This window comes from Pezoporus wallicus, unplaced genomic scaffold, assembly GCF_028554395.1.
Source record: "Pezoporus wallicus isolate ANWC-B61680 ecotype Strahan unplaced genomic scaffold, APGP_CSIRO_Pwel_v1 contig_8232, whole genome shotgun sequence".
NCBI lineage: Eukaryota > Metazoa > Chordata > Aves > Psittaciformes > Psittacidae > Pezoporus > Pezoporus wallicus.
In genome coordinates this window covers 2493407-2505000 of record NW_026637105.1, presented here as the reverse complement: position 1 = coordinate 2505000, position 11594 = coordinate 2493407, and the positions used below count along the sequence as shown (strand labels likewise).

The 11594-nt window shown below is 50.3% G+C and overlaps 1 protein-coding gene across 7 annotated transcripts in view; it reads right to left on the bottom strand.

The window, feature by feature from the left end:
• The window catches only part of ARID1A (AT-rich interaction domain 1A), a 59515-nt gene that overhangs the window by 2236 nt on the left and 45685 nt on the right, over positions 1–11594 (bottom strand). For 6 of the 7 annotated variants that reach the window (XM_057403569.1, XM_057403563.1, XM_057403565.1 and 3 more), the window contains 10 exons: positions 9787–9996; positions 9081–9288; positions 5706–5838; positions 5191–5363; positions 4869–5019; positions 4577–4708; positions 4370–4466; positions 1675–2548; positions 1259–1389; positions 1–774 (listed from right to left, as the gene is read on the bottom strand). The exon at positions 1–774 is cut by the window's left edge and continues 2236 nt beyond it. In XM_057403569.1, coding sequence (XP_057259552.1) covers positions 1–774; positions 1259–1389; positions 1675–2548; positions 4370–4466; positions 4577–4708; positions 4869–5019; positions 5191–5363; positions 5706–5838; positions 9081–9288; positions 9787–9996 — 2883 coding nt within the window. The remainder of the gene's footprint in view (positions 775–1258; positions 1390–1674; positions 2549–4369; positions 4467–4576; positions 4709–4868; positions 5020–5190; positions 5364–5705; positions 5839–9080; positions 9289–9786; positions 9997–11594) is intronic. The other variant, XM_057403564.1, reaches the window with a different exon arrangement.

Below are 11594 nucleotides of genomic sequence, written 5' to 3'. Positions count from 1 at the left end.
GGTGCACAGGGGTGTCTCGTCTTTACTGTGAGGTTCATCCTCCAGGATTTTGATGTTTCTGTGGCTCTGAGCTGGACTAATGCCAAAGGGAAACTTGCTGCTTTCCTTCGCCGTTTCCAGAGCTTTAACCTCTTCCTCCTCCCCTGCCAAGGCGCCCGGACGTGCCGACAGCATGTCATCCATGGTGGCAGTTATCCTCTTCTCCGAGGAGCTGTCGGATGGAGGAGTCTCTCCTTCCCTAGTGCTCAGATTGCTCTCAGCTGCTGCACGTTTCCTCAGGACAGAGGTGCAGGAAGCCCGTTTGTGAGTCAAAGGTAGCTCCGTCTTGCTCTCAAAGTGGGTCTGGATGTGCTCAGTGGTGTCGCCGCCGCCGATCCGCCAGTGCAGCAGCCCGCTCTCGAACTCCTGCACCCGCCCCAGCTTGTCTGAATAATCTACCACAAAGGGGTCGTTTTTCTGCACCACCTTGACTGGAAGCTTGTCAAATTTACTAACTAGTTTTTCCTCGCTGCTCTCCAGAGGTACTTTGTCCTTGCTCGAAAACGCAGCCTCCTCCTCTTCCTCATCCTCATCTTCCTCCTCACAGTTCAGGCTCCGTGGTTCATCATCCTCCTCCCCTTCTTCAGGAGAGGAAGCTGAAGACTTGCAGAACCTTTCGGGATCTAATAGTGTTCTTTGCCCTGGGTCTCCCACCTCGTATTCCTTCAGGATTCCAAAGATCTCGATCAGGCAGCGCCGGAAATACTCCACCAAGAGTTCCAGCAAGCCTGGCAGCTAAGAGGGAGAGGAAAAACAGGAGGGGAAGGAAGGAAGAGAACAGTGATCAGAAAATAACATAGGCCAACGCAATCAACTGGGGAAGCGGGGCATAAAAGGGCTAAGAATTTAAGCTGTGCTCGTCATTACTGTTTTTTTTCATGCTGGCAATAACTGTTTGTGAAGCAGAGTTTTCTGTCCTCCAAGAAAGGGAAAAAGACAAACCCAAGGTGCTGACTGTCAGTATCCAAGCCACCCCCCAAACACTTGTGCAAACACAAGTGCTCTTTATACAAAGGTATAAATGACATGGGCTAGTGAGTAAGCAGTGCACAGCTCCCCAGACCTCATACTCTCTTCCAACCTGGCACGCTCCATGGGTCCAGGGACATCCCGGAGTCTGGCCCTACAAGGGCAGGAGCTGCTTGTTGCTATCTCGCTGACAGAAAACCCTGCACAATTAGCACTTCAAAGACCTGCATGAGAGAGCATCTGCACGCACCTGGCTGAGGTTGAAGGTCATTATGCTGTTGTCATCATAGAGCAGGATGTTTATGGTATCTAAGGCCCACGTACTTTCAGCTAGCAGCCCAGACTTCAGAGACATCATCACTCTCCAGGCTTCAGGAGTTCCTGTAACATAAACATATGATACTTCCAGCTCCTGGAGTTTAAAAACAAAAAAGGAGATACTTGACACTGCTTTTTTGGATCCATGAAGAGCAAAGCTTGCTTAAGGTGATGTACAGATTGTATGTACCCGCAATCTCCACGTGGACAATGCCAAAACGATGTCTGAAACCCCAACTAGACCTCTTCAAGAGTCACCAGAGCCCTTCCACTTGGCATTACCAAAGGGTAATGGCAGCACCCATCCCCTGGGCAGGCACAAGCAGAAAAGCAGGGGTTTCCTCTTACCGATATCTTTTGCTGTCAGCCGTCTCCTCTGCTTCAACACAGGTTGCGTTGCTTCTACTGATCCCGGAGGGAAGGTGATGTCTCGTCGGATCATGGGGGGTTGTACAGCTGCTGGTGTTATATGCGAGGCAGGGACTGGTGGTCCTGCCTTCTGCATTTTCATCCCCGAGTGCAGGAACGGAGATTTACTGGGAGAAGTGCGATTCTCCAGAGGTCTGGGCAGAGGTGCTGGGCTGGATACCTGAGGAATGTGATTCTGCATGCTAGGGGCGGTCTGGTAGTTAGACTGGGGGGGCCTGGTCATTGGGGGCACGGGGGCAGAGGGACCATAAGGAGGTTGCCGGTTCCCATGGGAAGGCCATGGTCCCTCATGGTTGACCCTCTGGTCTGAATGCAGGATGTCATCTGTTCGAGTCACTCCATGGTAAGCAGGCCCCTGGGGCGCAGAGCCCGTGCTCTGCCGGTTCGGATAGCTGTACCCTATTTCGTTGCGCCCCTGCCACATGGCACCTTGCTGTGGGCCCTCTGGAGTAGACTGTATGGGACCCCCCATCATCTGAGGAGGCATGTTCTGCTGAGCATTGGAGCCTGGGGGAGCCGAGACCCTGTCTCTGCCAAATTGGAATGGGAACTGGTTCTGAGGCCCTCCGGCAGCGCGGCGGTCAGCAGCAGGGTATGTACTCCCATACTGGTTATACAGGTCCTGCTGGGGAGACGGCTGTGCAGTTTGCTGCTGGCTGGGTTGCTGGCTCTGTGCTGGAGGCAGCTGCTGCTGGGTCTGCCCCTGCCCGCCGCTGTATGGTACGTTGTACATCTCCCCTTCGTGTCGCTTCGCAGGGGGGCCGTAGCTGCCGTCCATCGGCCGCTTGTAATTCTACAGGGAAAAGAAAGGCATCAACATGAGATTGCTTAGGATCACAGAATGGTTTGGGTTGGAAAGAACCTTCAGATCATCCAGTTCCAATCCCCTGCCACGGGCAGCGACACCTCACACGAGACTGTGTCACCCAAGGCTCTATTCAACCTGGTCTTGAAAACTGCCAGGGATGGAGCATTTACCACTTCTTCAGACACCCTGTGTCAGTGCCTCACCACCCTCACAGTAAAGAACTTCCTTATATCTAACCTGAACTTCTCCTGTTTCAGTTTAAACCCTTCACCCCTTGTCCTGTCCCTACAGTCCCTGATGAAGAGCCCCTCTCCAGTATCCTTGTAGCCCCCTTCAGACACTGGAAGCTGCTCTGAGGTCTCCATGCAGCTTCTCTTCTCCAGGCTGAACAGCCCCAACTTTCTCAGCCTGCCTTCATATTGGAGGTGCTTAGAAACAAGCAACCCAACCCTCAGTGGGTACTGCTGCTCCATGGCATGGCCTGTAAGAGGGCAAGAGTTGTCTTGTTGTTAGCCATATCCAGCATGAGGCTGGATCAGTCTTTCAAATCCACAAGCCAGGACCAATTCCTTGTGGCTGGCTGTGTACTTTCCCTGTGGATTCTACAAGGATGCCTTGGGGGCAGAAGTCTGCCCACAGAAAGGACTTCCCTGTAGGAAAGACTCGGGGCTGCTGCTCACCACAAACCAAACCGTGCGCCCGCACTTGTTTCCTCTCGCATCCAGGAATTTTATCAGGCCCTATTTCTCTTTTATTTCCCAGGAAACAAGTTTCTGCTGAAGCAAACAAGATGCATTAAAACCTGCTGTACTTTCTGCTTCTTCCCTTCCTGTAGATTTCAAAATACATCACTGAAAGGAGCGAGAATTATTCACCCCACTACTTCTTTTAAGTGTAAATGGAGAAAAGAGTCAATTGCTAAGAGAAAACTGAACTCCAAGATCTCTCTTGCCTCCAAGGGTCTGTGCTCTACAGCCTGTTTAGAAGCTCCATGGTCATGACTGGCATCAGACAGAGCTCTAGGGCTTCAAAGATGACAAGTACCAGAGTAACTCAAACTCTTGGCTCTGAGCCCCGTGGCTCTGGTTGCAGAGCCAAACTGCAGAGCAGTTGGAATTATTCTTAGCACAGCTCAGCGAGTGCCCTCTCTGTACTCCCCTAAACCAGAGGGTTTGGAATTATCAGGGTCCTGGCACCGATACAAAGAGCAAGCCATATGTAAGGATTATGGAAAGAGAAGTATGTTCATTCAGACTGTCCTGAAACAAACCCGGGGTTTTGTGAACAGCGAGTAGGAGGCAGTGGGGCAATGGACTGGAGGCAGGGCTGAAGCCTTTGTCTGCAGGCTCAGTAAGGCAAAGCCAACAGAAAAAGGCCTGGGTTGTGCAGAAGGATCCACCTGGAACAGCTCCCCAGAAGATCAAAGACTCGACAGCAAACTCAGCAGATCCCTTGGAACTCAAACGTTACAGGAACACGACGGGACTCGGAAAGTTCCAGAGGGGCAGGCAAACCCAGTGAAGTTTCCTGACCTCACACATCTGCAAACACCACAACCTCCCTTCTCCAAACATTGTTTTGCTGACCCAACACTGGAAACACTAATGAAAACTTCAGCTTTTGGAAATAGGAAAAAAACCCCACCTGCCATTTAAGTTACTCAATTCTACATGTTCCATAAAGCAAACACACAGCACAAAGAGTTTTCATCCCCCCCCCCCCCCCCCCCCCCCCCCCCCCCCCCCCCCCCCCCTTCATAAAACTCTTCTGTGTCTCAAACACATCAGAGGCTTTCTGATGACTTACCTGCTGTTGCTGTTGGTACATGGTGGTTTGCTGGCTAGGGAAGGGGCTGCCCGAGGATGTGCCTTGAGTGGAGAATTGATTGCCATAGGAATCGTGTCTGGAGGAGAAACAGATGCATTACTTGTCTGATCAGATGCATGCTTCACTTTCACAGTCTCAGAGCTCTCTAAGTAGGAAAAGCTGTTTGTGGCAAGACCCCACACAGACCTTTGCTGCTGCTGCTGCTGCTGTGGGTAGCGGCTGGGAGAGTACATCCCCGATTCCGGGGTGGAAGGCATGATGTTTGGCTGCGGAGTTCCTGTGGCTAAGGTGCCCTCAGGTCCCATGCCGGGTTCCGTCCTACATGGAAACAAAGGGAACCCCCCCCACACAACCGTTTAAATCCACCCTTGCTCCTCTAATGGAAAAGGATGATCAGCAAAGGCACAGCAGTGAAGAGAAAAATCATCATTTCACGTGAGCCAAGCAAATCAGGATCTCACCAGGCTGAAGTACCCACCTCACCCTGTCGTAAGGACCTCCGTAGGAATAGTGTTGCCGCTGTCCCATGGCCATGTTACCCATCCCTGGACCTGCAGCACGATTGTAAGGGTCACCCATACCACTGTTGGGGCCCTGCCCTGAGGACATGAAGGGATCGCTTCCTGGAGCTGGAATATTAAAAGAAGAACCAATAAATGTGTCTACCTCTGCCTTAGAAAGATACATCCCATCTTCTGGGGAAGAAGGGCAAGCAGAAGGTCTCCTACAGCACACTCCAGCATACAGCCAGATACAGGGATTAGTGCTTAAGGGAGAAAAGCATGCAAGGACTTCCTCACCTTTCCTCATACTGCTGTAAGGATCTTTATTTGGCTCGTAAGACATGCGACCCATCATGTCAGAGGTATTCATGCTGGGCTGGTACCCTGGATTTGGAGTCATGGAGTTCCGTTTCTGGAACGTAGGATCACTACCATCTGCAAAGGCATCCTGAAGGCCCACTGAGTTACTCCTGATTCAAAAACAACCCACAAAAACAGGATTAGAGAGGTCCAAAGTGATCCTCAGGATACTTTCCCCATGTTCCCCTCAGGTGTTGCTATCCCCTAGAAGGACCAGCCATACTCCTCCAACAGAAGCATGAAGAGCACTGTCCCCAGACCCAAAATGATTATTTGCACACAAATGCAGAGACAATAATGTTGCTGTGAGCTGTTAACATCGGAGCAAAGCCATGGAGCCCCACCAAAATAGGTTCTCAAGTCTCCAGCCTTCTTTAGGAATGACCCAGGAGCAACCCTCATGTTCACAGTCTGCATCCGGCATAGTGGAATAGGGTGCAATGGTTTCATACCTGATGCCTGGCAAAGGAGGCATCTGACTGTGTGGTGTAGATGCTGGAGTTGGTGGCTTTAAGTCTCCTCCCTCTGCCATGGAGCTGCTGGTGGACTGAGGTGTCTGAGGACCCTGCATTGAGCCTGAACCCGCTGCAAGAACAGAAACGTGGTGTGAGCACCTCTGCACCCTACAGATCTTCCAGAACATCAGCTTCAAGAACACAGAGCAAAGAGTCCTTCAAAAGACAGATGAAATACGGCCAAAAGGAGTACAAGGAGCTCAACATTTCAAAGACACACTGGGCCTGACTTCCCAGAACCACACACAGTGATCTAGAGCCAAGAGGACACGTTCATTTTCATCATCTCTTCGCTCTTACCCACATGCCATTTACACACCGTTGCCACCACTGTGGCACAATGTTGTGGTGCCCAACCTATCCGGCTCCAGAGGTTGGTGCTCTACAGAGCACCACGTGTCAGGGAATACAGTGCTTCTTGCCAAGTGACAACTACTGACTCATCACCTTCACACTCTTTCTGCGCAGCAAGGTGGGTTTCAGCTCTCACGAAACATCTCATGATCTTCCTAGTGCTGGAAACTAGAACATCAGCTGAAGCCACCAAGTAACTCTGAACAAGGCTTCTCCACCTGCTCTGCGCTTCCAGAGGGGTTAATTCATTCAGGTTAATTCAAGCACCACTCCCAAGGATTCCTGGAACAGGGAATGCTGGTGATGCTGGATCTTTCAGTGAAAGACAAAACCCGTCCAGCAAGTTCCCAAGGAGGCTTTCATCAAAACTCCCAGGCCATCCTGTGTAATGCAGCTGTGCTGGGAGCTCCAGGAGCTCCCCTCTGCCCCGGGATTGCTGTGACAGCATCAGCCCAGGTTCACCTGCTCCTTGCAGCTGGCAGGAGCTGAACTCTTAATTCATGTTTCCCTGAGTTCCCATCCAGCACCCGATCTCCTCGCCCCAGCCCCGCTGGTTGATGACTCACTTCAGCTATTCATTAAAACCCTCCGAGGTCACATCCAGGCCATGCTTGTTTACACCCCACCTTCCTGGCACCCTGTTCTCTTCCCTGCGACTCCCTCCCAGCGCGGGGAGGTCTCTGGAGAAGGCAAGGCAGAGGCGAGCTCAGAGGGGAGCTTCATTCACGGGCGGTCTCCTTCCCTCCGCAGCGGGTTCAGCTCCACGCGCTTCCCGCAGGACTTGGCCGCTGTGTGTGTGTGTGTGTGTGCGATGTTGGCACCAGCAGGAAGAGGCCTGGAGACATTCCCTGCGTCGCTGCCATTTGGTGTTTGTCCCCACCCCCCCCCCGGTGTCCCTCCCACTCACAAATTTACACACAGTTGGAGCCGGGCCAGTTCCATGCTCTGGGAATTAAAACCCAGCGCAGACTGATTACGCCTCCCTGGGGACACGCTGCAGTTTGTGAGCAGGAACCCAAGAAGTGTGTTGGAAACCTGTGCCAAGTGCCCACGAGGCAACACCCAGGCCACTCCAGCCCTTCTGGAAACACTTTTGGGTTTTGAGGGTTATGAATGCATGGAAACAGCTCCAGCATCAAGAGTTGATTGTCCTGCAAGAAGCCTTTAGATGCTCTGCTCTGGGTTGTGAGAGCGCTTTGTGTTGTGCTTACACCCCTGGGTCCTGCCCATCCAGAGGAGCAAGAGAGAGGAAGAAAAGGAAAGTGAAACAGAAGCATGAACATGCTGAGTGATACGGCTTAAAGGATCAGAGCAACCAACCATGCTTCAGTGCTGCCTCTGCATATTCCTAGTGGCAGGAATCTGGAGTAAGACAAGTGCAGAGAACAGTTTACATAGAAAATACCACAGAGCACAGGAATCAAACCTGTAGACTAAGGCAAGTGGGGAGAGCAGCCCTGCAAATTCCTCCTGCTGATGTGCTGAAGCAGATCACCTGTAGCACAGCCCTGAAGGCAGACTCGCCACCTCCAGACAGCTCCGTGCTAGCTGAAGTGACATAAAACCCATTCTGACAGGCAGCAAGTGCTACAGGAGGGTTTAAGTGGCTCCTGAAAAGCCTCAGCCCTCTCCAAATAAACTCCACATGCTCTTAACATCTTTGGTCCACTGCCTAGTATCTCTGGGGGGCAAGAAAGTGGTTTTGGAAAGAAAGCGGGGATGGATTTGTGGTCTCGGTTAAGGGGAACCGAGACACCACTTTACATAGAATTTTAGTCTAGTGACACAGAAGTTGCTTTGTCTTACAGAATACACCAAGGCTGAAGCTACACTGGGACAGGTTTCCTGACTAGTGACAAGATATCAATTAGGACTTAAAGAAACCAACGCTCTGTAACAGAGAGGACAGACAAATGTAGTCGCCAACAGAGTATTACGGACAAGCACACTGTTGACTGAGGGCTTAGCAGGGCTGAGACACAACTGCAATACAATCCAAAAAGGGTTCATTATTCCACTCCTTGGGACACAACACCAGGTTTCAGAAGCAGAAAGGCATTTTTTGCAAACATTACAGGAGCTTCAAAGCTGACAATGTTTTATCTCACCCACGTGAATAGGCTCCTGACCAGAAAAAGCATCAGAAGGTTTTACTTATAAGACAAACTGGAAAACTGAAGCTCAGTGTTGGCAATTCAAGCAATGAAGACTAAAGATGACAGCCTGGACCTTTCCTCCTTTTTCAGTTGGGTTTTGGGGGACTTTGTTCAACACATCTGAATTGTTCTGCTTAAATATTCAGAAACCAGAGCACTCCATCACATTTGAAACAACAGAAGTGCATTTTAAGGAGCTTCGTTTCTAGAGCATTCAACCTGTAACAGGCTTACAAAGTGTCTGTGCACAGAGCCTCAGAAAGTCCTCACCATCTCCTGCTGAAGACGGAAAGGAGTAATTGGTGAGGAAGATGAGTTCACATCTACATCAAGCATTTACTCCCAGAAGGTAGCACTTGGCATAATCAAAACAAGCACAGCTTTTCTAGCAAGTTCCCAAAGCTGAGCAGTAAAAAGGGCTGCTGTTAGAATATGCAGAGATCAGCTTGTAGGGATAACACCAGACTTCCCTTTCCACCCGATTCCCACAAGGCAGTGAGGTACTAGGAAGTGCAGAGCTGTGTGTATGTAGCTATGTATAGATTTTTAGGTATCCTTAGTACAGAGGTAGGACACACAAAGCCTGCACTGTCCCAAGAAGCTTGACTTATTCCTGCTATCACTCACTCCCAGATTACAGAAGGTATTTAATCTACCCAACTAGAGAACATCTAATTAGAGACAGACACAGGGGCTTTGTGGAAGTTTGGAACCAGCCTGACCCACAGCATGGAGAGTCTCCACAACGAGATCCTATGGTGCAAACACCCACTTCACAACTCAAACCAGTGCCTCAACTCACCTGGAGATGGAGGCTGTATCTTAGTCTGAGACTTCTTTGAATCGGCAGCTGCAAAGATATCTGGAGGGGGGTCTTCACCTCGCTCAATCTTGCACTCGAAGGCATAGAGACACTGGATGTACTGCTTCTTCAAAGAGCTCGCTGCACTGCTGGACGTGCCCACGTTGAGATTTGTGGCCAATTCGCGCCATTTCTTGTTTTTGTTGACCTGCACAACCAAAGAAGAGGCTCTGGACTCAAAATCCAGCTCCTCTTCCAAGAGCTTTTCTGGGGAGAAATCAACACTTCCCAGCTAACACAAAGGATGCAGTAAGTGCCAAGCAGAGCAGACACAGTCGTGTTCAGAACCCCAAAACCAGTCAGCTCTCTTCCTCACCTACAGAAAGCTTTCTAAACAGGGACAGATTGCAAATGAAATCAGATGCAAAGACAGCATCACCAACCTTTGCACTGGACAAAGCAGGGGAAAAAAAGCACTTGAACAGAATCTCACCACAGACTGTTCTCAACAAGCGACTGGGAGAGCAGACATCTGGCTCATTTCAAGGATGCTGGGTTTAATAAGTGTTATTTAAACACTGCTGAATGGGAAGTCAGGGCTTTCCCTCTAGCTCCAAAGCTAACTTCAAACTCTGCTGCCCATTAAGCCTGTGACTGGCAGATGGTGGGCATCACCCAGTCACCACGCTGGCTGCTGGACACTCACCTGAGTCAATCCTCCAATCTCCTTCACTGAGATGTAGAGCCGGTAAAGATCCAAGGGTTTCCTGCCTACTGCTGGCAGATTGGTCATGCCCATGGCCTTCTCCTCAGTAAAGGCCAGGTAACGATCTACCCAGATCTTCCTTTCGGGCTCCCCACCCAGCTCATAGAGTTTGGTGATCTTCTCATTGGTTGTAGTAGAAGAACTGGACTTCTAGGAGAAGGAAAGAGATATCAGGACTGAGCAGCACAAAAGCAGCTGGTTCACATCCGAGATGGTTTCAAAACAGCAGCCAGATAAGAGTTCAAAGTTCTGCTGTTACACTGAGAACGGCTTTAGAGCAGCCCTACGCTTGTCTCAGATCAACGTCAGGCAAGTGTTACTCAACAAAGGTATCACAAAACCAGCTGCTACTCAGGGAATTCACAGAGTATGTGTTTCTAAAAAGTGAAAGGTTTCAGGAATGCTACAGAAACCAGACAAACCTCAAGGAGGCTTCGCAGAGAGCTTGCTAAATCTATGAGAAAACACCTAATTCAACTGCAAATTCCTCATGGCTAATGCACTGTGCCAGGGTGAACTGCCTTCTGGTTAGCCTCTTCTCTTGCCCAAGTGATAGATGTCAGGTTAAACTGAAGCCAAACACCACAAAGGAATCAAAATAAACATGCCTCAGAAGAAGAACAAAGATGAGGAGGTTTGATGAGTGTGGGTGAGGGGCTCCCCACGCAGACCATCTCTCTTCTCTTGCCTATTCACTAATGCAAGTGCAGAAATCTCCTGCTACCTGGATATACAGACACAGCTGAGTGCAAGGATCTCCTCTGGGTCAGGGCAATCCCAGGCACAGCTACAGGCTGGGCAGAGAAGCAATTCAGAGCAGCCTGAGGAGAAGGACTTGGGGGTGTTGGCTGATGAGAACTGAACATGAGCTGCCTTCAGTGTGCACTCACAGCCCAGAAACCACCCATGTCCTGGGCTGCATCAAAAGGAGCATGAGCAGCAGGTGAAGGGAGGGTATCCTGCCCCTCTGCTCTGCTCCCCTGAGACCCCACATGCAGCACTGTGTGCAGTTCTGGTGTCACCAACGTAAGAGAGACATGGAGCTGTTGGAGCAAGTCCAGAGGAGGCCACGAGGATGATCAGGGGCTGGAGCACCTCCTGTATGGAAACACGCTGAGAACACTGGGGCTGTTCAGCCTGGAAAAGAGAACCTGCGTGGAGACCTCAGAGCAGCTTCCAGTGTCTGAAGGGGGCTACAAGGATGCTGGTGAGGGGCTCTTCATCAGGGAGTGTAGTGACAGGACAAGGGGGAATGGGTTTAAACTGAGAGACTATGGGCTCACAAACTGCTTTTTTGGTGGTTCTTTTGAAACTGGTAGCAGTAATGCAAAGAAAAACACTCCCTGAAGAACTTGTTTGCCTCCCTCTTCTGGCTTTAATACAGGATTAGTAAGAGGTTTGTTTGTGAAACAACTGTAACACTTTGGTGTACCACCTCCCAGCTGAGAGGTGATAACTGCCTAGCTCCAAGCCTACACCAGAAACAAACTCAGGTTTATTTACACTTCTTCTGGCAGTTTCACTGTGGCAGGTGATAATTCCTAATACTAAACTGTTTTGCAAGTGGAATGGATTCCTCCCAAAGGACTGGGCAATGCTCCCCTTCAAGATTAGCTCACAACTGAAACGAGAACACATGAATAAGGTGTGCCAAGCATCTGTTAGAAATCCTAGACAGAGGCTTGAAACTGGGAGTCAAACAGGGGGGAACATGTAAATTCTCATAGGAAGTCCCTTTCCTGGCCTTA